At 43.0% G+C, this 27,291-nt stretch overlaps 1 protein-coding gene across 1 annotated transcript in view; it reads right to left on the bottom strand.

Annotated features, from left to right (window-relative positions):
• Positions 1-16,005: 16,005 nt before the first annotated feature.
• The window catches only part of ANTXR1 (ANTXR cell adhesion molecule 1), a 252,599-nt gene continuing 241,313 nt past the window's right edge, over positions 16,006-27,291 (bottom strand). The window contains exon 18 of the mRNA XM_077134446.1: positions 16,006-16,739. Coding sequence (XP_076990561.1) covers positions 16,479-16,739 — 261 coding nt within the window. The 3' untranslated portion in view covers positions 16,006-16,478. The remainder of the gene's footprint in view (positions 16,740-27,291) is intronic.

Below are 27,291 nucleotides of genomic sequence, written 5' to 3'. Positions count from 1 at the left end.
ATTCAGCATTAGTTGTCTCAGCTCTTGTATCTCATTTGAACTATTGGTTTGTTCCTTTGACTGGTCCATATTCTCAATCTTCTGAGCGTGGACAGTTATCTTCTGCTGCTGGCGTCTGGGCATTTAGTCAGATTTCCCTGGGTGTCGGACCCAACAAGGTTATAAGATTTTTCTGTGAAATCTCTGGGTTCTGTTTTTCTTATCCTGCCCAGTAGGTGGCGCTCGTGGCACACGTTTGTCTGCGGGTCCCACCAGTAAAAGGTGCTGTGGGTCCTTTAACTTTGGAAAACTCTCGCCGTGGGGGAGGTTCGCCAGCCGAAGCGGCTTGGAAGAGTGCTAGCCGGCCCGGGGTCCGAACGTGGGGAGGGTTGCTGGCCGCCGCAGCCCGGGAAAGCGCCCGTCCGAATTTCCTAGTTGGCCCAGGGCGCCAAGCTTGGCGGGAGGGCGCCAGCCGCAGCAGCCCGCCCGGGAGAGTGCACGTTCCCGGGGAGTCACGGGTTTGGAAGGGCGCCCCCCCCCGTCGCCGTTCTCCACGGCCTGGGGATTTCCGATCCAATTCTCTCAGTTGGTCCGGGGGACCGCGCGTGGTGTGGGCGGCAGCCACCGCGGTTTGAGGGGACCGCCTGTCCAATTCTCCCAGCCGGCCCGGGGAGGGGGAAGGGAGTGACTCCGGCTGCTTGCCGCCCCGCCCGGTGAAGCCCGCGCCCCTCGGCGATCTCACCAGATTGGGTTCTCTCAGCCAGCCAGCCGTTCCAGGATGGGGTACGCTGTCTTTTTTATCTCTGTCGTGGTTTTGGGAACTGTTCTGTATCGTTTCTACTCCCCTTGTAGCTGTCCTGGAGGAGAAACTAAGATCCGCGCATCTTACTAAGCTGCCATCTTCTCCGGAAGTCTACAAGGGTATTTTGAGATGGAATTTGGATCTATAATCAATTGATTGCATGTATGATCAACAAAAGAGATTGCTCTCAGTATGTGGAGAGTCTCCTTGTCTAATCAGTTAGAAGTCAGAAAAGCCAGAAGTAAGGATTTCTGAGTTAGAAATGGAATTTTGATTCAACTTCAGCATTGATTTTTGCCAGAATTTCCAGTCAGCCAACCTCCCCTGGGGATTTGGAACTAGGGACTTCAGCTTTACCTTTATGGGAGATTCTACCTTGTGGCCCCCGCTATGGAGTTAGGACTTGCAGCCTCCACTGCTGAGTAGCCAATTCTTGTAACAATCCTTTTTATGCACTTGTATACACACACACTTTGCATACAAACTGTTGGTTCTATTTCTCTGGACAACTCTGACTAATACAGAAGCTATGAATTATATTTCTACTCTTTTGTGGGGTATATTAATATTTTTTAGGTAAGCTAAATTATTTAATACAACTAATGTTATTTTGTATTTCTCTCCTCTTTCTAACCAAGGTAAGTTCATTATTGTGCTTTAAGGATGCATTGAACGTTCCTTTTCTCAATGTTGTTATTGTTGTGAAGTTTTTTTCTCATATTTTTAAACACAAACGTTAGTTTTCTTATTTTATTTATTTATCTATTTATACAGTGAAATGGTACTTAATTTGTACTGTTAATACCATGTTGCTTTGCTCACTGGTGTTCCTGATTAACTGTGCTTTTGCTTTTCTTTCTACTGAAGTGCATCTTTTAGGACAATTGGGACAAGACAACAGACTGAGGATGGCTCTTCTAGCAGTCAAAAGCATTATTTTTTTAAAAAATATTTTTATTGAGAAATTTTCACACACACAGCCGATCTACAGTATACAATCAGTGGTTCACAATATCATCACATAGTTGTGTGTTCATCATCATGATCATTTTTAGAGCATTTGCATCACTCCAGAAATAAAAAGAAAAAACTCATACATCCCATACCTGTTTCTCCTCCCTCTCATTGACCATAAGTAGAGCAATCTACCCAATTTCTTTTTTATCCCTTATCCCCCTCTATTATTTAATTATTTTTTGTCCTTATTTTTTCATTCATCTATCCATACCCTGGGTAGAAGAAACACCAGACATGAGGTTTTCACAATCACACAGTCACATTGTAAAAGCTATATAGTTATACAATTATCTTCAAGAATCAAGACTACTCAAATACAGTTCAACAGTTTCAGGTACTTCCCTCCAGCCACTCCAATACACTATAAGCTAAAAATGGATATCTATGTAATGCGCAAGAATAACCTCCAGGATAATCTCTCAACTCTGTTTGAAATCCCTAAGCTACTGACATTTTATTTTGTTTCATTTCTCTCTTTCTCCTTTTGGTCAAGAAGGTTTTCTCAATCTCATGATGTCAGATCCTTGCTCATCCCAGGAGTCCTGTCCCACATTGCCGGGGAATTTACACCCTTGGGAGTCATGTCCCATGTGTTGGGGGGAGGGCAGTGAGTTTACCTGCTGAGTTGACTTAGAGAGAGAGGCCACATCTGAGAAACAAAAGAGGTTCTTTGGGGGTGATTCTTAGGGATAATTATAAGTAGGCTTAGCTTCTTCTTTGCAGGAATAAGTTTCATAGGGGCTAACTCCAAGATAGAGGGCTCAGGCTATTGATTTGGTTGTCCCCACTGCTAGTGAGAACATCAGGAATTCTCCAGAAGGGGAAGTTTAATATTTCCTCCTGTCTCTCCAGTCCCCCAAGGGGACTGTGGTAGTTAGATTCAGTTGTCAACTTGGCCAGGTGAAAGTGCCTAGTTTTGTTGCTGCAGACATGAGCCAATGGTGCGTGAATCTCATCTGTTGCTCATTACATCTGCAGTCGGCTAGGAGGCGTGACTGCTGCAGTGAATGATGTTTGAGTTAATTGGCTGGTGCTTAAATGAGAGAGCTCAACGTAGCACAGCCCAAGCAGCTTGGCATCCCTCATCTTGCACTCGCAGCTCAGCCCAGGCCTTTGGAGATGCAGAAAGGAATTACCCTGGGGAAAGTTGTTGGAACCCAGAGGCCTGGAGAGAAGGCCAGCAGAGATTACCCTGAGTCTTCCCACATAAGAAAGAACCTCAGATGAAAGTTAGCTGCCTTTCCTCTGAAGAACTAACAAAATAAATCCCCTTTTATTAAAAGCCAATCCATCTCTGGTGTGTTGGATTCTGGCAGCTAGCAAACTAGAACAGGGTCTTTGCAAATGCTTTTTTTATTCTCTGCCCAAATTACACTGGGATGTATCAGGGCAACACACTAACCTGTACAAACCAACAAGATCTCATGCCCTATTCAAAATTCCATGTAATTAAGATATTTGAACTGACCATACAAGTAAAATTAGATAATGTGCTACCCAAAAATAAATTTTGCACCAAATAAACATCTTTCCCTTTGGTCTCAGAAGTTCAGGTTTTAAAATATGGACCACATCATCCTTTACCTTGTATTATGATCTACTTTAGTCCTATCAGATCAGCTTCATTCATATCTTTAATCAAAGTCTGATCACTTTTTTCAACTTTGTCAAGCATTTCTAATGGATACACTTACCCTGTGGGCTTACTGTGAAGAATAAATGAAATAATGAATGTGAAAGAGTCTTGGAGAATTCCTGGCATATAGCTAGAGATCAACAAATGTCCATATGTTGGAGAGTGATTATATGCAGACAGTTGTTTATAATCTGTCCTATGTCTCACCCTCATGCATCCTTGGATTCCTTTGGTGGTACAAATTAAGCAATCCCCTTGTTGGTGGCCCATCTATTTTGCCCTTAGGAACCTGTGTTCTCTTAAGGGTCTCCACATCCTCCAGCGGGTTAGTTCCCATGGCTTTCATTCTGGCCTGGTGACAATGTACTGATATTACTTCTGATGGTTAAGTATCACCATGAGGTCTCTAATTGTTTGGGATCCTACCCTCCTCGCTGCTATCAGGGAGTCCATTTCTATAACAACATCTCTTGCCATCATCCCTAGCTTACAGATGACAGTCACCACAAAGCTTCTCAACAATGCTGCTGTCCTCCTACAAGTGTGTTCCTGATTCTTTTGGTAATGGGTGTATTCTGGGTCCTCCCACAAATATGGTCAGCCCATAGGTTTCTCATTTTAATAGTATAACTTTCGGGTATGCCTACCTCCCTGAGCTTTTTGATCCTGTCTATCTGCTACAGAATTCTAGCCTTTCTAATTCACTTGGCATATGATTTTTTCTAAACTTCCATCTTAGCATTGTGGTAGTACTATCTCCTGGGGTCCTTGCTGCAGTATTAAATTCTGTGTCTCAGCAGAGTGCTCCCACATTATAAACTCTCCAAATTTCATGTTCTGCCTTGACCCAGTACTCTTGGGATCTAGCCCCATACATTCTTCACTACTTTTGTTGGCTATGCCCTTTCACTCCTTTGGCATTCAGTCCCTTTCCCTTAGTAACACTTTGCTACTGTTGGGATTTGACCCATATTATTGACCTGGTTGCCATGATGGAAAGTGGGGGAGATCTCAAGTGATTCAAGCAGTGTCTGTTTGGCAACTGCCTCACTTGAGGTTTTAGCATGATCTTCAAGCCAGGAGAGGATGCCTTCTTCTAGCAAGGGGGAGAGGGGGCACTTCAGCAGCCCCAGGAATCAGGGTTCCACTCCTTCCTTATTAGGGCCCTGACTGACATAGGAGACTTGCTAGTATTGAGAATTCAACTTTGTCTGTAGCTCCACAACTTTTATAATTAAATCCCCAGCTGTATCTCCATTGTCTGCTTTCCACTTGTACGCGATTAGGGTTTCCTTAAATATTGCCAAGGAGACATTTTGGCTTTCATTTGTCTTCCTTGACTGATGACTAATCACCTTGAGTCTATAATCTTTCTTCAATGAATCTATAATGATTCTAGCAACAACCACCAAATTTCATACTCCTTATATTTACTCTTTCCTTCATACCTGAGTTCCAGAGATACCGTGTCAGCCTGTGCATCTCCTTCCACCACTATCCCATCCCAATGACCATCTGTGAGGATGTTAACAATTGCACTACCACAGCACCCCAAGGGATGTCCATATTCCAACTACACCAGTGATGGGGTCCTCATTGCCCGAGTGACCCAGCTACAAAATCCAATATTAGAGTCAGCTTCCTGGGACCATTTCTGGTCACAATTCTCTTAGATTCTGGAGACAGACAACAGTGTGGTGAGCTGGGTAGGGCACATTCTCAGAAAATGAGAATTAAAGAAGAAAGGATTGGGCAGAGGGATGAGCTAACTTGCAACACGGTTGCAACTGAGGCCTCAGCTGATCTTACAGGGAGCTCTGGAGCTGGCAGGGTTCTTCAGAGATGTCCAGAATAGAAATAAGAGAGCCAAACCTTTTAACTGTGCATCAGCTGATCTTTGGCAATGGGCTGCCCCTGGGAGGAGGCAAAACCTTGGCCAAAGCCTAGAGCATACCAGAGTGAGAAATGCATTTGAGAGCAATGCATTGCTCTCAACTGATACCCAGCAGCTTGGGATGGGTTTGTCAGCCTAGAAGAGGAGAACTCTGTAACGCACCACACTACAATACACCTTTTATAATATTAAGTGAAAAGCACAGCGTAGAAAATTGTATATATAATATGATGTAAATATGTTAAAATGAGCATACATAGAAAAATGAATGGAAGGAAATAAACTAATACATGAACAAAAAAAATCAAATCAATCAACTGACCAATCAAATAAAATAAGATGTTAAGTTTTGGAATAATGGATCATGTCATGGTTTGGGGATAATGGATGATATTTTTTCATTTTCTTTGTTTCCTCTCCTCTATCTTATAAACCCACAAAAACTTTAAAATAGTTTATTGAAAAAATAAAATCATTCTACTGGTTCTTCTCCATGACAGTTCAAATCTGTATGCGCAACATTTTCTGTAATCTACTGGGGGCAACAACATTAGCAGAGGCTGGGACTGAATTGACCAGAGGTCACCCTCAGCAAGCAGAGGAGAGATCTCCCTATCATGGGTGAATAATGCCCTTTCAGGCAGTTGTGAAATTTTAGAACATTAATCTACAAATAAAGAGCTGCTTTGTGGATGCATCAACTGGAATCACGATAGCCTAACTCCTGGTTCTGTTCTCCATGGCATACCATTGAGTCTTACTCTACACATTCATCTCATGTCAGGGTATCTGGTCCTGTGACAGGACATTCGATAAACAAATGAGGAAATTTGGAGCTGATTCTTCAGATAACTGCCAGCACTGGCGTGTTTTCCTTCTGGCACTTACCCCTTAGTCCTGGCATCTCCTCTTTATTTTCCTCCCAGGCTAATTTCATTAAAGGACTCGACCTCAACTGACATGGAATGTGGAAGAATGCATATGCATTGAAAAGCAATCCACTGAGCTGACAAAGTTAATGAATTTTTCAGAGGAATTCATTCAATACCAACCAGCGAGAGTTTACACTTTGAATATTTGTTCAAAGGCAATGGGAAAATGTGAACTTGTTTATTGCCGCTGGTTCCTGAAGGAAAACTTTGCCTCAGATATAGCTTCCATTTCTACTGCTGATTTGCTTAAACCTTTGGAGATATTGAGAGTCTTTACCTGTATGTTTTGTCACTCATCTAATATTGATTGATGACCACATGACAGGCACCATATGCATGGAATTGGAATAGGAAAGTCTACCCTAATACCTGAGTGAGGGTTAGAGGGACTCAAAGAAGGCACTCTTACCTGCCCTTCCGTTCCTCTCTCCTCCCTGGGGAACAATAAATGCCTCATAGGCCAGATTATAGGAACCATACATTCAAGGCAGCATCCTTAATGGACACAATTAGTGATAATTAGAAGCAAGAAAACTTATCTTGCATCCTCTTTTCTTTTATCCATCTGGAATTTATTTCTCTATGTACTGGAAATGAGTTCACCTTTGATAGCCATTTCTTACAGAATTAGTCTTGGGAAATGCCACCATTATCATAAACTGAACTTCCATATACTTATAGATCCATTTCTGAAAATTGTTCTATTACCATATATTGATTATATTTGTGCATTTTCTTTTCTAATTGAAATTTAGATTTAGTGCTTGAAATTTCATGAAACTTATTAGGATTTTTATTGGCACTGATTCGAATTATAGTAATTAATGTCTTTTCAATATCAACTCTTCCCATACAGGACTATAGTACAGCTCTCCCTTTATTAAAAGTTTTTCACAAAAGTTTTATGATTTTCTTCATACAGGTTTTGCACATTTTTTGTTAGATTTGTTTCTGGTTAATTTCTGTTATGAATGGGGACATTTTTTCCTTTTTTCTAATTGGCCACTGCTGGTATAGAAAGGTTCCTGGCCATCTCACTGGACTGTTTTATTCTAATAATTTTAAGTTGATTTTCATGGAATTTTAAGTAGTCACTTATATGGTCTGCAAATAATGACAATATGTTTTTTCCGGGTATTTATAATTACTTTTTTTCTTTTGCTTGTTTTACTGTGTTGGCCAGGATCAATGATGAATGGTAACGGTAATGGTGCGAATCTTTTTTCTTGTTCTTGATTTTAAAGGAAATACTTCTGCTATTTCAACATTAAGTATAATGTTTTCTGTAGGTGGTGGATACCTTTTATCAGGTTAAGGAAGGTTCTCTCCCATTCCTAATTTACCAAAAATGTCAAAACAGTTTTTTTTTGAATTAATGACACCAGGACATAGAGTTCAACAGGATCCTTTCTTGTTTTTACTAATGGCTTGAGATTAAATAGATGTGATAATGACTTTTATGAATCTAATAGAAGCAGATGTTGAAAAACATGTAAAAATGCTGAACTACACATTAAAATGCTACGAGAACAAAGTCCCGATAAGTAACTTGTGGAGTAGCCAGGGTCACTGGGGGCAGATGTTTGCTTCGGAAGCTTTGATGGTACAAAGGAAAATGTCAAGTGTAAGGAAGTGGAATGAAATTCTCTTGGAGCTCTGCAGGTCTTACTTCTCATAGTGATGAGCTCTTTGGACCAGATAAAAATGGAAATGAGTCTGAAAGTTTGTTCAGCTTTATTGGAACACACGAAGGAAAACCACTGAAACTTTATATGTAAAGCATTGGTCATGGCCAGAGGTGCTGGTTACACCCAATTCTGCATAGAGTGGAGAAGGCAATTGTGGTAGTTGAATTCAATTGTCAACTTGGCCAGGTGAAGGCACCTAGTTCTGTTGCTGTGAACTTGAGCCAATGGTACATGAACCTCATCTGTTGCTGATTACATCTGCAGTCGGCTAGGAGGTGGGCCTGCTGCAATGAATGACGTTTGACTTAATTGGCTGGTGCTTAAATGAGAGAGCTCAACGTAGCATAGCCTAAGCAGCTCGACATTCCTCATCTCAGCACTTGCAGCTCAGTCCAAGCCTTTGGAGGTTCAGAAAGGAATCACCCCAGGGAAAGTTGTCGGAACCCAGAGGCCTGGAGAGAAGGCCAGCAGAGACCATCCTGTGCCTTCCCACGTAAGAAAGAACCTCAGTGGAAAGTTAGCTGCCTTTCCTCTGAAGAACTAACAAAATAAATCCCCTTTTATTAAAAGCCAATCCGTCTCTGGTGTGTTGCATTCTGGCAGCTAGCAAACTAGAACAGCAATCTAGGATATGCCGTTGAAAAGGATTATTTGCAGCAAATATTTACATGCCTGTTTGAAGCAGGAAAGAAAAGTTTCCTTCCTGGGGAGATGACTGCAGCCCATATGACTCCGCTTAGGGATGGGTTTACTCATCCGAGGCTTGAGGTCTACCATCTTCACCATCACCCGGAATGAAAGGAATTTGCCAGGGTCCATTGGACTTTTTCTTGGCTCAGCCCCATTAGCTGCCAGTAATGTTCTCAGTAAAGGTGCCAACATGACTCTTAATGGCCACCAGAGGTATTGGACCATTGGCTCTGAGTTACAACCTAGCAACTTTATCACCATGCCTGATGCCCTTAGCCAGGAGGTCCATTTAGCTGAACTCACCTCTCAGTCCTAGTTTCTCTGCGTCATCATTAATTCCAGGTGTTCAATTCCCAGAAGGTACACAGTCTGGGTTGCCACCTTTCCCTGCCTCGCCTCTTGCCTGGAATGGCACCACTCACCTTCCTGTCTTTGTCTCATTGCCTTTCCAGGGGGCCACAGTCTTCCCTTCCACCTGCTGGAGCTGCCTTCTGAACCCTGTGGCTGCTTCTGAATAAGATGCCCTTGTCTCAGGCCCATTGTTGATGACACTCAGTGGATCCACCCAGTCAAGGAGAAGCCCATTTCTGCAGTTCTGGATGAATTGGAGTGTTTCAGCATCACCTATGAACCATTCTCTGGAATCATGTGAAATATTATTTTCACAAGGGCTCAGCTGGGAATGCAGACCATCATTACTTTCAAACTGGTCTTTCACAGTCTTTGTAGGAGTCCTGTACATTGTTTTAAAGGCAAAACCAAGCAAAAAGACATGGGCTTTGTATCCTGCAGAGTTGGAGTGGAACTCACAGAGAAGGCAATGTGAGAAAGTGCTTGTATTTTAAAAAAAGTGTGAAGATGGAGGGCCGCCCAGCCTTCTGTGTTTTCTCTGGGGGTGTGTATCTTTGGAAGGGCCTAGCGATTGGGGGGTCTCCTGTCTTATGACTTCCCCAGAGGGAAATGAAATGTCTTATGCACTCTTAGCACACATACCCTGCACTTCTTGGACTTTTTAAACCTCTTATAAGAATGCAAATCGCTTCACTACCCAAAGGAAAGTGTCATGTTTCTGAGTCGCATCCCTTTAATGTTTATAAGAAACTTCTTATAATTTTCTTATAAATGTGCACAATTAATCGGACATCTTTTAGCAGTTTTTTACGAGTTCTCAAGTGATTCAGGTAAAAATTTGCTGCTGCTGTTGCTTTATAAGTGCACTCTGAAATGGCATTTAAAAGTAAATAAAGAGAAAAAAATAGGGGGAACAAAGGTTAAAATCTATTGAGTAGATGGAACTACTAGTGGTCAATGAGAGGGAGGGGTAAGGAGTATGGTATGTGTGAGTTTTTCTTTTTCTTTTTTTAATTTCTTTTCCTGGAGTGATGCAAGTGTTCTAAAAAATGATCATGGTGATGAGTATACAACTAAGTGATGATACTGTGAGCCACTGATTGTATACCATGCACGGGAATGTTTGTATGTTAAGACTGTTCATGTTTGTATGTTGTTTTGGGTTTGATAATACAAAATAAATAAATAAAGTAGATAAAGAAGATGTTGCAGTTTTGAATCCAAAAAATTAAAATAACCTGTCCCGACTTTAGTAGGGAAGGAGGAATCTATATAACTTAGTGAGTATTTGAATGTTGAGGGGAAAAGGGGAGGAGAGGATCAAACATGACACCAAGTAGAATTATATTTTAGGGCTTCTAATTTGTTCTTTTGATAGTTTTGGAGCGGGAGAGGCTCAGGGATTCAGCGACCACACCACTGACGACTGCATCATAATCAAAGCCAGCTGCTTCGTTTAGGCCCACTTTATGGCATATACCAAGTGTGTAGCAATTGTGACATAAATCTTGTTTACAGTGTAATTTAGATGGACAAGGTGTTATTCCATTTGTTTTATACTTAAGTGAGACTCCAGAGAGAAGAAGATTTATATGAAGACAGAAAATTGGATTTAGTGATGGACAATCCCTAAATCTCAAGCTCACGTTCATGGCAACGGCTGATAAATTATGTTGTTCCTGTCACTAATGCTTCCTTTGTTAAATCAATGCAATCCACTGTAGCTCTGCTCAGAGTATTTGAATTGATTTCATGAGAAAGTTGACTGGTAATGCCAGTAATATGTAGGATTTAAAAATTCTTCCTGCCATAGAGAAAACATTTCTTCCTCTTCTACTTTCCTGGTTTTAATGGTGACAGTTAAATCAAATACAGCTTGAATTTATTTTGATGTGAGGAGTGAGGTAGGGCTTTTCTTTTTCCTTCCAAATTGCTAGCTGGCTTGTCTCAAAACCACTTATTAATAAAGTTATAACTTTAAAAGGTTGCTTGTGTCCAAAATGCCATTAAAAGTGAATACTAATGAATATTTAGAAAAATTGTGACATGTTTTTCTGTTTGCAGATGGGTTTCAGTCCAGTTAAGATGGGTTCAAGTCTTAATGAGGCCTTGTAAAGGAAGAAATTCAGAAACTAGTAAGAGACACTCTTTTACCCATAAAAAATAAATTTAAATGGAGGAACTGAATTGCAAGTGCTAAGGAAGATAAGTGGTCGTTATCATGCGAAATACAATAAAATGCAGAAATAATAAAAATATTGAAAAGTATATTGAGGGGTGTGAAGGTAGTTCAGTGCTAGAGTTCTTGCCAGCCATGTGGGAGACCCGGGTTCAATTCCTGGCCAATGCACATCCCCAAAACAAACAAACAAGCAAAACAAACAAAGGGAAAAACAACAAAAATTCAACAAATGGTGCTGCAATAATGGGATACTCACATGGAAAAATGAATGAAATGTGACTCCCACCATAGAGCATAAAAAAAAGTATATAGAAACAAGGGCCTTTGCTGCAGCCATGTCTGTGATACTGACTGCTTTCTGAGCAGCTGCAAATCTCTGCACTCCCTGCTGTAAGTAAAATCAATAAGAGTCAAGTTTTGGTTTTAGGCAAACCTAATCCTAACTGATACAGTGATTTTTTTCCCCTTGTACTTTTTTTTTGTCTTCCCTTTCCATTTTACTTTTTCATTTATCATGGATTAGTTTTTTTAAAATTGAGGTGAAACTCACTCATATAACATAAAATCCAGTTTTAAGGTGGTCAATTCAGTGGCATTTAGCAAGTTCATGATGTTGTGCAACCACTACCTTTATCTAGTTCCAAAACATTTCCATCCCTCCAAAATAAACTCCAAATCCATTAATCAGTTATTCCCCATTCTCCTCTCTCCCCAGCACCTGACAACTGTCAATCTACTTTTTGTTTCTATGGACTTACCCATTCCGAATGCTTCATTTTTATGGTATCAGACAATACGCGATCCTTTGTGGCTGGCTTCTTTCACTTAGCATAATGTTTCCCAGGTTCTTCCACAGTGTAGCATGGATCAGAACTTCTTTCATTTTATGGCTGAATAATATTTCATTGTGTCGATGTATCACAATTTGTCCATTCATTTGTTGATGGGCATTTTGGTTTTCATCTTTTGGTTATTGTGAATAATGCTGCTATGAACATGTGTGTACAAGGATTTCTTTAAGTCTCTGCTTTGAATTCTTTGGGGTCTATACCTAGGAGTGGAGTTGCTGGGTCATGCAGTAATTCTATGTTTAACTTTTTTGAGGGACTGCCAAACTGTTTTCCACAGTGGCTGCACAATTTTACATTTCCACCACCCTCGTAAATACTTATTTTCTGATTACAACCATCCTTGTGGGTGTGGAGTATCTCACAGTGCATTTTTTTTTGCATGGGCAGGCACTGGAAATCAAACCCAGGTCTCTGGCATGGCAGGCGAGAACTCTGCCACTGAGCCACTGTATCACCGCCTCTCACTGTGGTTTTGATTTTCTTTTCCCTAAAGACTATTGATGTTCAGCATCTTTTCATGTGCTTGTTGGTAGCATGGATTACTTTTATAATTTGAAAACTATTGCTAGACATAAAGAATATATTGAATGTAGGACAATTAAAGAAGCAATGCCAATAAATAATTAAGCAGAGAGCATAAAATAATTTGAGAAAGGCCATTGCAGAACAAGGCTAATTTTTTTTTATTACAATAAGAAGGTTATGCATTCAGAAAATCTGCATGTTATGTCCTAAACAAAATACAAATACCCAGTAAAAAAGTTGATTTTAGAAATTTATTATTTTTTTAAAAAAAGCAACTTCCAGGGTTTTTCATTGTACAGGTTTAGCCCGATCTCCTATAGCATGGTACAGTGATAACTGATTTTTATAATAATGGCTTAGAGGCATTGAAGACCCGTAAGTGTCTTCTGAATTATCACAGAAAGAAAAAAGATTTAGAAGAGTTTAATGTTATGTGTATTTAAAAATCATATCTAATTCTTTTAAGTTGGTTATCCAAGAATGATAATATAGTAGAGCTCAGATAACTAGAAAAGGCAATTGACTAGAACACCCTATTCCCACCCGGTGTGCATTAACAGGAGTTTTTACTGCATATATCTTTATATAGTTTGCAAATGCATTCAACCCATTTTGCACAACATTAATTTTTTATTGAGTTGGCACCAGGCTGAAACTGTTGAACATTGCCTCATAATTTTTTTTTCTAGTTCTTTGATGGATTTTCCTCCATCTGACATAGTGCTTGGATTTGAGTGTAAATGAGACTTCAAGTTCATCTCTGCCCACTCTAGTGATATTTATAATGAGGTTAGCTATGGTCAGATATCCAAAATTGTTGATTAATTAATGCACCAACTCTGTTCTTTACATTGATAAAGAAAGCCCTTGTGTCTCAGCAGCATGTGTATCAAGCTCCAGGACAGAAACTATTTGTGAGCTGGTGGTCACAGAGGACCCCAGAACTCAAGGTTCTGGTTAATGCTGTGCAAACAAGGGTCTCGTCATCTCAGTAACTATTTGTACATTTAGAAAAGCAATACAGTCATGGAGAAAACCAACAAGCACAGCTTGGGAGAATAACCTGCCATGAAATATCACTGGCTTTATAATAATTTACTACAACTGTTCTTTTTATTCACACTGGATAGGAAATGCTTCCATCTAACACATGGAATATGAATATATACAACACAAATTTGGCTTTTATTAAAAAAAAAACTTCATGAGGGCAATAACATGGGGGTTGAAAAAATAATTTTGTGCAGTTTCCTGAACACAATCATGTATCTTCTACCTTTTACAGGGAATGGCATGAGTACTAATAGATTTTATAAACCACTTAAAGAATTCTCCTGCCTGTAATAGCCTCCTACTAATATACTGCCTTGTTCATACAGTGTATAAAGCTTCCCTTTCTTGAATGTAATTCTGAATTATTAGGGATGACATGAGTTTTAAGGACAAACCCTGCTAATCCTCTATAAAATCATAGTATATTTGCAGTTCCCTATTTCATACAAACACTTCACCAAAACAGCATCTTGGAAACTGCACAGGGCACCTGATTGAGATGTTGGAGACCCTGCATTTTGCATTTTCACCTGATGCCCACCATCTGGTTGCATGGCCATGGCCAGCATCTTGGTTTGAAATTTCTAGTGGTAGCAGAGAGTCATGCTGCAATGGTCGGGGGTATACTGTTTTGTACTGCCAGCAGTCAAAACAGTTGTGATGGGCTCAAAGTCTCTGTGCTGTGAGCCTGGGAACCCATTCTCTCTGGAATGATTTTTTTGGGGCCCAACAATATCAACTGGCCAAGACAGTTTGGCCCCTGCTTCATAAGGGATTATACTAAAGAAGAAGCCTAGTATTCTGAAGATAAACAATGCGGTGGGTGGTGTGGGATGGGATAGAGCTGGGGCGGGGAAGGAGGTCGCTTGCATAAATCCTGAAAACCATATCTGATTTAGTTCCATGAGAAGGCCAGGAGATTCTCTGGTAGGTGTGGGGAGAAGGGCTGGGTCTGAGGTACACTTGGAGGAGTCTGGTGCTGGCACTGCAGGTTCTGTCCCCATGGTCCCTACTAAGGCACTCTGCCCCTGACTATACCTTTTATGTTCCTGGGTTTGCCCATTTCCCATGCAATCCATTCTTTTGCTTTCTAAGCAGGGGTGGCAAATAGGGCTCATCTCTTTCTCAATTCTGACTGATGGGTGATGGCTCTCTGGAGTTAGGATTTGAAAGAGATTGTGAAGAAGTATTTGGGTTCAGTGGGAAAGGGCACTGTGATTGATAAGCAATGTCTGCCATGGGTACAAGAAGTGGTCTCAGCAGAACACAAGCCAAGCCCTCACGTCCCCGTCCTAAGTAAGGTGAGAAGATGATGATGGTTGAGGGGTTCTTGAGGTGTCTTTGAAGACCATAACCCAGAGCACTAAATTCATATCAAATTTACATTCTCCTTTCTTCCAGGAAAGATTTAAGAATTTGAGGGGTGACTGGGATAGGGATTTTAGGTCCCATGGAAAGCTAGAGAAGATAATTCTGAACAGGCTTGTGTAGGAGACCCTTCACAATGCTTCTGTTTCCATCTCTGGGTGATAGGGCCCCACGTTTAGAAAGTAACTATAAGGTTCTTGATCATTACAGACCCAGAGATGCTTGAAGAGATTGCGTGTCCCTAGACATGGAAGGTATTTCAGGCACAGCACCTCTGTGTTACACATGGGTGTTTTTCACCTTGATTAACAGCCAGGTTTATTTGTGAGTATGCCGGAAGGCCAAGGAGAGAGACTTGCAGCCACATACTCATGCCCTTTACTGTGCTCGTCAAAGCACCTGGGGATAATTTCCTTATTCTATCAGGACCATTGCCTCTCAGCTCTACTTAGAAGTGGCTGGTGCACAACTTTACCAAGACAGGAAGAAAAAAAATCAGTGAGCTCATGCAGTAGGTGCCAATGGTGCCATTTGGGGAAGATGAACTCATGTTCGTCTCTGGAAAACAGCATCCATCACTTCTTTGTATCTCACGTGATTTGAACATAAGCCAAATGTTGATTTTTAATATGAATCATTAACAGGCTGCTCTTCGACAATGCCATGATCTGTTGATTTAGGGGACCCAGTCTGGCCCAAGCCAGCCACCTCCAGCTGCTGATGGCGGGTGGGTTTTAGAAACTGTCTGTTGCTCCCGTCAATATGCCCCTTGTCAATGCACACAGCTGATTTCACTTACACATCAACATGTCAACATACCTTTTCCCATCAGTCAACAAAGCTCTCTTCCTCACGTGGAAACTGGGAGAATTTGAAAGGAAAATAGACACATATTTCTACTCATCTGCAAATCCCAGGAGAACATCCTTTAGGTAGTATACCTGGCTGATGCTTCTTGCCCCAATGGGGACCCCAACTTTTCCAATGTAGGCAAAGGGTTCCAATGCTGTAGATAAAGGGCTTCCACCTTCATGGGTGGGGACTCCTTGGTTCCTAGGCCAAGGGTCCAAGGTTGAGTGAAGGAGGAGGAATGGAGGAGAGAGGGCCAGGAGATTCAGAAACCCAGCAAGGTTATTTTTTATCCAACTCTGTGTTTCACCCTCAGAAAAGTGATTTTCTTACTAGTCTGCAGGAGACATAATTCCATTTAGAGCATTGTGGTAGTTTCACTGTGTCTGGAACCTTCTAGAGGTGACAAACAGCTGGCTATAAATGTGACTGTAGTTGCCTCATCATTTGTTTTCAGGCAAATCGAAGTTTCTAGTTCTTTCCGCTGGTCCCGATGGCTGGTGTACTGGCATTACAAACCAGTTTTTTAGTGTGTGAACGTCAGTGGGCCTTATTGCCACTCATTCCAAAGTGGAAGCCTTAATGGAAAGACTTGTTCTAACGCCATGGGGGAGCCTCCTCCCCAGGATTTCTGAGAAAGCCAGAAAGTGAACTGCGGATTCTAGACAGAAGGCCTGGGGGGAGGGCGGGAAGGGGGTGGTGCCCGGTTGGGGGGTGGAGCCTGGGGCGGAGGAGGGAGGGAGGAAGGTGGGGATGGAATTGGAGGGGTGGGGGTGCTGGGGGGCGGGGGAGGGCAGTGGGGGGCAGGGGTTGGGGGAGTGTAGATGGGGGCCGGGGGCGGCGAGGAGGTGTGGTAAGCGTTGTTGAGGGGGTACTTGGCAGGCGGGCTGTGCTTGACTCGAGTGAAGTTGATGCAGCGTCCCTGGAAGAGAAGAGAGAGAAATGTGAGCACTCGCTTGTGTCTGCAAACCAGGGCGAGTGGGAGCGTGGCGGGTGGCCGGAAGGAAGTATTAGAAAGCAGACACGCTGTTTATGACAGTGTTAAACTGGATACGATAGAACGTGACAACAAATAGGCTCTCGGTTTCCTTTCCCTGGGCTTACAGCGTGGCAAGACTACCTGTTAAAATTCATTTTCCTGATGTCTTTGTCTGCAGGGGGAGGGAGAGAAGGTCACTGACCTTAACTGGACACACAGGGTCAAACAGTGCACAGAGCTCAGCGACAGCCTTGGGAGCCCACGCGTTATTGCTAATGATTACTACTTGCTACATTTTTCATTGAGAAGGAAATTGAGAAAGGTTATCACAACAAGGAAGACGTGGGGCTGGTGATTTGAGCTCAAAATAGATGCGAGAGCCCCTACTCTTTCTGACACACTATATTGCCTTGGGAAGAGGAGCCCCCAAATCCTATAAATAAAAGAAATTCATTTCAACTCGCTTTAACTACATCCCTGGGAGGCAGTAAAGGGTTAACCACATGTGCTTCTCCTAAACTGTGATTCAAGGGAGCAGAATTAAGCTCCTATCTGAGCTGTCACGGTTGAGGTGGCTCAGGCTGCCCGCGCTGCCCGCCTCACCCGCTGGCGCCGGAGAGTGAACTAGGGAGGCAGCTCTCCTCCCTGGTCCGACACAGCTTCTCCCTTCAAGGCCCTGCTTTCTTCAAAGCCCTGTCACAATTTATCCTGCCCCTGCTGCGGATGGGGAGACCCTCTTCCCCCGGATGCTGCGCCGCCTGTCCACTTACTCGTAGGTTCTTCAGAAACACGACCTGGAGAACTTCCGCCCCTCAGCAAGGTGTTTTCCCTGAATTCTCTTCTTCCCTGCCCTTCCTGGGCAGTGGCCTCTGGGACGTCTTCAGGACCCTCTTGAAAGCTCAGAATCCCATGCCTGAGGAAGCCAGCCTCTCTCCCCTGCGCATCTCCTCTGTGTTCCCCAGTCATATGCACTCTCCACACCCCCAGAGTGGGCACCCCAAGTCTCAAGAGGCCTCAGCAGGAGCCTTCCGTCCAGCACAGGCTCTGAAAGGGAGAGGAGCAGAGGGTTCCCCACTCATGACGCCCTCCTGGTGTCAGCTCCTTTGCCTTCTCCCAGGAAGACCCTCCCTCACCCGCCTCCCTACTAGCTTTCCATGCCTGTGGGGGCATTGCATTGTTCTCTCTAGTGTGTGTCCTAGATGCCTCTGAGGAGGTGAGGAGGGGACACACCTTCCCTTTCCCCCTTTCCTATTCCTTGTAACCCCATTACCTGGAGTCAGCCCGCTATACTCGGGCTGGGTGTGGGGTTTTCCTGGCATCGCCCTCTAGAAGGCGTCCAACCTGGATGGGGTATGTCCAGAGGGGCCGGAGTTTCCCTTTCTAGACCTTTTGGTGATGGGCCTTTAGGGGAATGGAGAGCGGAGGGTGTGGGATTTAAGGAACAATTCCTTCTAGGGCGAGAGGGAGACAGGAGAAAGCTGTTTGAGACTTGGCTCCGGACGACAGCGCGGGGGGACGCGGATGCATGCCTGTGGGACACGGTGGGGACTGAGCAAAACCTCTCCTCTGTGCACAGGCCCACTCATCCCTCAAGTCATAAACCAAGCCCCCTTCCCTCCAGACCGTTTTCCCTGATGGCTCCAGCCTCCATTTGTCCTCTGCCTCCTTCCCTGGATTCTTTCCACTCACGGTCCCCACCACGCGCTGAGGTGCGCACCCTTCTATCTGTAGCGCCCTGACTCCCCGATGAGAGGAGGAGCTCCTGGAAGGCACCAGCCTGGTTTCGTCCACACCCCGGGGCCTCGTGCGGGTGCTCTGCACAGCGGGGAGACTTGCCGTCAAACCGAGTTATTTGAGGCCCCTTGGGAAACTGTCAGACCCCTTTGACAACATCAGCAACACAGTGAAAATTCAATTATGAGACACGGCATTAGCCGGAGAGAATCTTGTCCGGGGAGGGCCACACTTAACTGGAACGAAGTATGTTCAGGAATTGCAATGCCCCGTTTAGATGCCAGCATCCCATTCTCTGTGGGCTTGGACTTCATGAGGCTAAATCAGGATGCACCCATGCAAGGTTCTAACTGGGGACCTCCCTGCAGATATAAGTCCCCATCCTCTCACTGCTGACTCCCAACTACCAGAGCACGCGCAACAAGCTTTCGCGCATGAAGTCGATTTTTTAACCCAGTACTTTAAATCCCTGGCTGTCCAAGCAGCCCCTTTTCAACTAGCTTTATTAAATCTAAACCTTGATTTCAGTTTATTTATGACTCTGGAGAAAGCTCTATTCTTCAAGATGTTAAAGTCCTAATGATTACCATCTGTGATAAATTCCAACAATGAACAACTCAGCGGCGGGATTTACTGTGCTACATACTCTGCTCCTGGTTCCTAGACTTAGCCAGTCTGACTGAGGGGCTCAGGAGATTCACTTCCTTTGAAGATGAAGGGAAATCATGATCCTGGGAAGGATAACCTACTGCTTGGGGTGGGTTCACATGTGCCTTCAGATTTCCTTTGGAGCTGACCACCCCACTGCTGTCTCCTTCCTTTTGGGGGGTCAGTGGGGTGGGGGAAGAGAGGAGGCTAATTAATCCAGGGAACCATTTACTTATATCATGACTCAAATTATTTTTTTTTTACCAGAGATGATTTGGTCAAGACTTACTTCTGTTTTTATCCCAGATTAAGTTCCCCAAATGTTTTCAAAAAGATGTGAAAGGACCCCTAGGGATAAGAGATGATCTCTGTCAACTGCCAGCTGAAGATGGAGTGAAAGGGGTGGATGAAGGCTGGGGGCACAGTGGGGGTGGGAATGAGGCTAAAGAAAAGCCCCTCAGGTCATTTCCACTGCAGGGTGGGGGAGAGGCAAGAAGCCCCACTTCCTAAGGTCCAAACAACCCAGGGGGATACCCACGAGCCACCTGCTCCGGACCACTGGGGGCTCATTACAGACCCCCGAGGACATCAGAGCCGAGCACAAAAGCCCAGAGTTCTCCTTAAGCAGCCTCAGAGGCATGGGAAAGCCCAGAACCCCTGCCATGTCCCTGCTGTGTGCCCCTGGGGTGGGGACAATGGTCTCCCCCTTAGCCCTTACAGTCAGTACAAGGACTGAGCTAATCGATCTTCGTGCAGGACTTGGAGCAGTGCCCGGCACATCGTGGTTGGTACATGAAGCTGAGTCCAGCTCTGCCCCTCTGTAAATGGGGAAAAGGTCCGAGAATGACCTTGTCTAGGGTAGAAAGGTGAGTGGCAGGTTTTCCAACTCCTAATTCAGTGCCTTCCGAATGGGCTGTAGACAAGAGTGTCTACACCACATGCTTGGCTTCGCTGTGTCTACTCCCGATGCCTGGTTTCTCTACATCTACACCCTACACACCCTATCCCTGGCTTCTCTATGCCTATATCTTATGCCTGGCTTCTCTATAGCTACACCCTACACACCCGACACCTGGCTTCTCTACATCTACATCCTATGCCTGGCTTCTCTGCATCTACACCCTATGCCTGGCTTTTCTAATAAAACCGATACACAGGAAACAAATGTAAGTTTGGGCATCTGAGCAGAGCAGCTCCCGGAGCTTGCCCTTTTGTGTGCCATGTTGGCCTCATGGTTGGCCTTAGCTCCTACTGTAGCTTATGTTTCTTAAAGCACCTCCACAGCCTGCTTTGCACACAGCGTTGACGGATGATCCATTCACCGTACTTATCTTCCTGATAAAAGGTGTAGGCCATGCACAAATGAATCCCTGGGGTCATGTACAGTAAGAAATCATTAGGCCTTCAGAAGAGGGGTGTGGCTGCAGACAAAGTTCATAAAACCTGAGCCAGAGGAGCCAACACACACTGTAACATTTAGATCATATAATTGGCCTAAGGATCAGTTTACACGACATCATTTTTTTCGCTTGCTAGGGGATAATAGAAAGGCCAGATGTTCTCAATATAATAAGTGCCAGCGAACCCAAGCCAGTGTTTGGTTAAGGGGTTGCTAAGACGACTGGCGCTCTCACTTCATACGCTGGTCTTTGTAATCCAGTTTAATTCTCCACAGTATTGTTTTTGGGTGGTTTGATTCAGATCCATGATTTGCTTTGACCTCAGTTTACCTCGGCTTTCTCATTTCCAAAGCATGAATGCCAATTATTTTCACACATTAACAAAATATGGTGGCTAAATTCTAAGGAAGTGCCACAGTATCTCTTGCTAAGTCGTGGCTGAGCAGGTTGCTTTTAGGCTCTAAAATGCCATTTTGTATTTGCTTAATTTAATGGTGTTGGGAGGATTATTAAAAATGTCTAGGTATGTCATCTTCGTTTCTTAACATAACCCTGTGAGCTAAATATTATCTTCATTGTACAGAAAGGAAACTGAAGCCTCAGAACTATTTCAATAACTTGCCCAAGATTAAATAGCCAATAAGAGGTAAAAATGCCATTAAAACATAGCTCTGCTTATTTCAGGAACTCATCCTCTTTTCACTATATCATCCCAAACATAGATTATAAGTAAAAATTATTTCTAGAAGGACTTACAGACAGTATCACACAATGTAGCACTTGGCCATAATCCATCTCCCACACATCTGTCAAGAGATTTTTCTAGGACATAAATATAGTCAATTCATCCTCTGAATCAAAATTCTTCAATACCTCCCTGTCACTTTAAAAATAAAATCCAAATGCCTAGCATGGCCTATGCAGCCCTTGTGTTCAGGCCTTTGCTTATATTTTTCTATTAATTTCCTACTTTTTTATTGCAGGATGTTCAGACTGCCATATTATAAGCTCTCCAAAAATATTTGTTCAATGGAAGAATATCATATGTCACCTGGTATCTTCTTTGACTATTTCTCAGTACAGGTATTGCTCCCCAACTTGCTGATAAGTGCCTCTGAGGCAGCACTTAGTTCTTCTCCTCCAGAGATCTTTACGGCAGCACTGGGTTCAAGGAAGCACTAAACAGATAATGCTCATGCCCCTTAGTGTCTCAAAGGCAGAGCCAGACTTCTTAGAAGGCCTAGTTTTCCATGCAAGTTTAATTTCTCAGAGAAGAGTCCATTAATGTGACTGCATGCTCTCTTTGGACATCTTCTAGGCTCTTGGAGGAGGTACTGAGAACCCTTTGTGCTCTCTTGGCATCCACATTTGAAATGTTAACAGGCTACCTTTAAAAATAAAATACTTTTTTTTTTGCTGCCTTTGATTGATTTATCAAAGGAAATTGCCCCTGAATAAAACTCTTTACTTAAATAAGGGGTGGTGGCATGCTCTCAGATGATCCCGGAGCCATCAGAATGAAAGCTCTTGGTGACCAGTTTCCGGCTATGAAAGGCAGATGGTCAGGAAGATGGTGGAGTAGGACTGAGGTCTGTGTAGGGTAAGGCTGGGAGGCAGAGTTCTGTGTTCAGTTCTGCCACTCACGCACTCACTGTCGAACCTTGAGCAAGTCACTTTCTCTCCACGGGCCTACCTCAACTGTAAAATAAAGTTGTTGTGCTATCTAGATGACATCTAAGGGCCTTTCAGCCCTAATATTTTATGATTTAATCAAAATTCAAGTTGCTTTGGAAACCATTACTGGATTCTTTAATCTTAGTTCTTTTGGAGTAACCAGTGTGCACAGCTTTTCATTCTACTGAATTTGGCTAACTTTTTTGTATTACATATTTTCCAGTAGGTCTTTAGATTTTTTTACATTAATAAATTGAAAATCCAAAATTGGGTGTTCTGTTCTTCTGTCACCACGGTAAGGATTTGAGCTTGCCATTGCATTCTGAATTTGGGTTTGTGGGATGGCAGGGGAGATGTGAAAAGAGGGTGGGCTGATAGTGTGCAAGAGGCTTGCCAGGGGTGAGCTCATTTGTGCTGAGTATTATAAAACATCTGTTTGGGTATCAGCACGCTCAGTTGAGAGGGAGCTGGCCTTCAGTGATGGTTAAAAATATGCCATGGCTCCCACAGATTAAACCAAATAGTTTCCTATGAACAGAGGTCATCTAAGGAAATGGGATTTCACAGGAAGAATACTAAAATAATCAAATGGAAAAAGTATAAGTCAGGTTTCTTTGGACAAATACCTTTTTCTGTCTGGCCTAGTTTTCCCAACGATTGTCCCGTTTGGAGGACTCTAGGTATTTCTCAAGTTACAAATGGATTGGGTTTCCAAAGATTGCTTTAAGTCATTTTTTAAAAAATTATTAGTGTAGTTCCTGACTTCAATCACTCGTGTAAATGGGGGTTGATTCCCAGCTAGACCACAAAAATTCACTTATTGTAGAAGACAGTTGACGTAATTCTGCTCAAGTTGATGCTCTAGTAATGAATTAGACACAGGAACAATGGCTGGAGGGCCCAACAGGATGATGTAACTGCCTTAAAACCCCTTCTATGATTCTCTTCATTTGTGCCCTTACTCATTGACAAACGGTTATTGAGTACTGTTTAATATACTGGACACCTTGTTAGGAACTGTAGATACAGTGTTGACTGACCCAAAACAGTCTTTTCCCTCGTGATGCATTTAATCTAGAGGGGGGAGGTGGATGGTAATCGAAGGATTCCACAAACAGCTAGGTTCGTGCTCTGTGACCCTGGTCTTGGCCATAGTTGATTGGACCAGAGGTGGGCACCTAACCTGAACTATGCCAACCATATTCTCCTGGGAATTTGGAATTATGTCTGAGTGACAGGCAGTCAGTCAGCTGGAAACAGTCTCTTGAGTGGAAAGAAGTGTGACCAGTAACTATCGGATCACTATCTTCTGCCACAGCCAGGAAAAAGCAGAGGAAGTGGTGTGCAAGGACGAGGAGGTACACATGCACGGGGGAAGCAGAGGTGATGACAGGGAATTGCCTGGGTTCTTGATGGTTATCCTGTCCTCCATCCATCGTCGGGAGGCACAGCTGCCCTAGAGTTCCACGAGAGAGGCTTTTGTACCCCTCCAGCAACCCCTCCCCACAACTCTTACATGAGCTAGCTAGCGTTGATTTCTTCTTACTTGTGTCAAAGGAGTCTTAGCTTAACCATTTGCTCCACCCATATACATAAACACACAACTGGCCAACCCCTACCATCGTCCAGGGCGCTGGTCTGCTAAGCCTCTCTATGAATGTCAAGTTGGTCCCGCAGCCCTCTCTCTGGTCTCCGTAACAACCTGTGCAAACTTCCTGCACCACCCTGAATCAGTGGGGGTTAAGAGCTTGGCCTCTTTATTTGGTCCACCTGGAATTAAATCCCTGCTCTGTAACTTATATCTCTCTGTGCTTCATTTCTTCACCTGTAAGACTGAGCTAATTAAGTCTCTTAAGATGATTTTGAGAATAAAATGTGATTACTTTGGAAAATTCAGTTCACGGCAAGCACTTAATAAATGTTAGTAGTTACAGTTATAGCAATAAATGAGCATATTATGTATCTCTCTATATGTCTATATATTTCTACTGTGGGCAACGTGAGGATATGGATTGGACTTACTCGTGTGTGTCCACAAAGATGCTTACTGTTTCTTGAAATTAATCGAATGGTAACGGGCTGGGGACAAATAATGGGTTTTGAGGAAAAACAGAGCACAGAAAGCAGTCTGAAGCACTGACTGGGAAAGTCTGTGAAGCCCGAATTCCTCCTCTAAATGATAAAGATAATAATTCCTCCCTTGAAGAGTTGTTGTGAAGATCAAAAGGGATAAAAAACCACTCAGAAAAATGTAAAGCTTTTATGGCAATATTTCCCAAAATATGTTTTGGAGAATACTCATAGCCTGAGATAAGGTCTTGTGGTCAAACTTGTTTGAGAAACACTGGGTTAAAACCCAAGTAAACAGTTTCTTCATCCCAGGACTTCTCAGAATCTAATTTTCCATAAGCTAATGGGAGTTATAAATTTCCAAGGTGGAACTTTTATTATTTTTAAAAAATCACTGAGCATTTAATGAAATGAGTGATCTTTGGAAAACGCTTCCCTCTCCATTAGTAGTGGGTACTGTCCTTAAGGATAGGAGGTAATGGGGGAAAGGAATGGTACCATGATTTCCAGGCCTGTGAAATGTGCTCCAGTTTGCTCCATCCAGACAGAAATCACCGTTGAAGAAACCTCCCAGCAGTGGTGGTGGCTACAGACCAGTGCCGCAGTTCCCAAGCAGATTGTTGAGCCTTGAGAAAGGGCCACCATCAAAGAGGTTTTGGAAATGCTGCATTCCATTTTCCACCTACATCTCAGGCCAGCACGTCTGCTGTGTTTCCTTCCTCACTGCTGCTTGGGCCTCGGCCGGTTATCACTGGGTCTCCACTCCCCTAACCTGGCCTTGGTGAAGACGCAGGAGCCCTACTCATTGCTCAGCTCAAGGGCCCCTCCTCCTGTTCCTTACTCTGCTTCATTCTCCAGGCACTTATGGCGCCTTCTTCCTGGCTCTCCTGATGCTGCCCTTCCGTTCCTCACACAGTCTGGGGCAATCTCTCTCACTTCTGTGGGCTGAGCCACCACCTCCACGTGGATGACTCCCAAAGCTCCTTCTCCAGCTCATGGCTCCTGGGCTTCAGACGCCATCCCCAACTGCCCATGGGGGGTCTCTGCTGACAAGCCCCACGGGCACCTCAACTCCCTCGCAACCAAGCCCATCATCTCCCCACCCTGAAATCTCTCTCTCTCTCTCTCTCTTTTTTTGTATTTTCTATCCTGGCCCTATGGTACTACTGACTTCAAAGTCACCTGAGTCAGCAGTCTGGGTTTCCACCTTTGCTTTGCCTTTCATGTCCAGTCTGTTACTAAGTTCCGATTCGACTTCTGAGCTTTCATACCCATTCACTCCTCCCCTCTCCCTGTCACTCATCTTCTACAGGTTCTATAGATGTCTACAGTCCTGAGCCACCAGGTGAGTGGGTTTCCTGCCTTCAGCCATTCCCTTTTCCATTGATATTTTGGTCTCCATATAAATTTCATATATGCATATATAACACATACATATATATGTATGTACATTTATACACATTATTACACACAGACACACATTATATACATATATGCATAGACAGGCACAGACGCAATCATGTCATCTTCCTGCTTAAACCCTTTGATGTCTCCCCACTTTCAGTGGGATAATGTGCAAGTTCCTCAGCTCGAACTGGCCCCTTCTTCCCTTTGCCTACATCTCTGCTACCCATTTCCTTTTCTTTCTTTGGACTTTATACTTGAGCTTGCTTCATTATTTAAAATGAAACCACCACTCTCTGGCTTTTCTTTTGGCAGCATTAATTTCATAAACCCAATTCTATGGCTGACAGAATATCTCAGAGACACCCGCCTTACTTCCTTCCCCTTCCCCAAAGCTACAGCCGACAGCAGAGAGAAGGGTGTGTCGTGAATGATGATGCCAATATCTTTCACGGTTCCCCTTTCTCCATTAAACTTGTCCTGCCTGTAGATCTCATACGCTAGCCTGCTGCATATGTGCTGTTCATGGAAAAGGACCTGAGGCCAATTCTTTCAGTTATTTGACTCATTTTGCTGATCCACATGCTGGCACACTCTTCATAATAACCTCTTTGGATGCCAAAGCTGAGGGCAAGATGAAAGCATGAAGGAAATATTTGGTAACATAAGGAAACTAGAAAAATGAAGGAAAGGCTAGAAATAAAAAATGACACATCTTTAGTGAGCACGTGTAAGCGTAGGGATTGTTAAGAATTACTACTAAGACAATGTTTATTACAATTAAAAAGCCCTTTTTTCCATCTGATTGCAAAAGTTCTAAGTGTTCTGTTTGGAAATTTGTAATATTTATAAAGGAAGAAGGAAGAAGAGGAGAAGAAGTTTAAATTATAACCCTCTGAGAGAGTTAACATTTTGGCTTATCGTTTTAGATCACAGACACACACACACCGAGACATATGTCGATGTATATATTTACAAAAATGGCATCATCCTGTGAAATGTTTTTTTCTCTTAATAATATGCTGTGATCCTTTCCCCCCACCATTAATTGTCTTTTTTTCTATATTATTTTGCATGAAAACACTGAATGTACTTATTAAATTCTTCATTGTTAGTCATTGAGTCCATCTGAGTTCCTCTATTATAAAAACTGCAGTGATAAAACCACTCATACATAAACATTCTCAATTTTATCGGTAGTTTTAAGAAAAATTTTTTTGAGGTGGAATTGCTGTGTCCAAACATATACACAATTAGTACTTCTTAAAAATAATACATTGTCAAACTGTCATCTAGAATAAGTTACATCCAGTTATAATCACAACACCATTTTACGAGAATTTCTGAATCCCTATACTTTCGTTTGGGGGGTGCATGGTCTGGGAATTGAACCTGGGTCCCCTGCATGGATGGTGGGCATTCTACCACTGAACCACCCATGCACCTGTATCCTTATAATTTTAATTACAGAATTTTATAATTAAAAGTGCCAATTTAATTGTCAGAAGGAATTGTATTATTGTTTCAATGTATACTTTTTGTCACTTATGAGATGGAATAGTTTT

Source organism: Tamandua tetradactyla, chromosome 17 (genome assembly GCF_023851605.1).
Source record: "Tamandua tetradactyla isolate mTamTet1 chromosome 17, mTamTet1.pri, whole genome shotgun sequence".
Taxonomy (NCBI): domain Eukaryota; kingdom Metazoa; phylum Chordata; class Mammalia; order Pilosa; family Myrmecophagidae; genus Tamandua; species Tamandua tetradactyla.
Note: the sequence above shows the minus strand (reverse complement) of the source record. Positions and strands in the feature narration are given on the sequence as shown.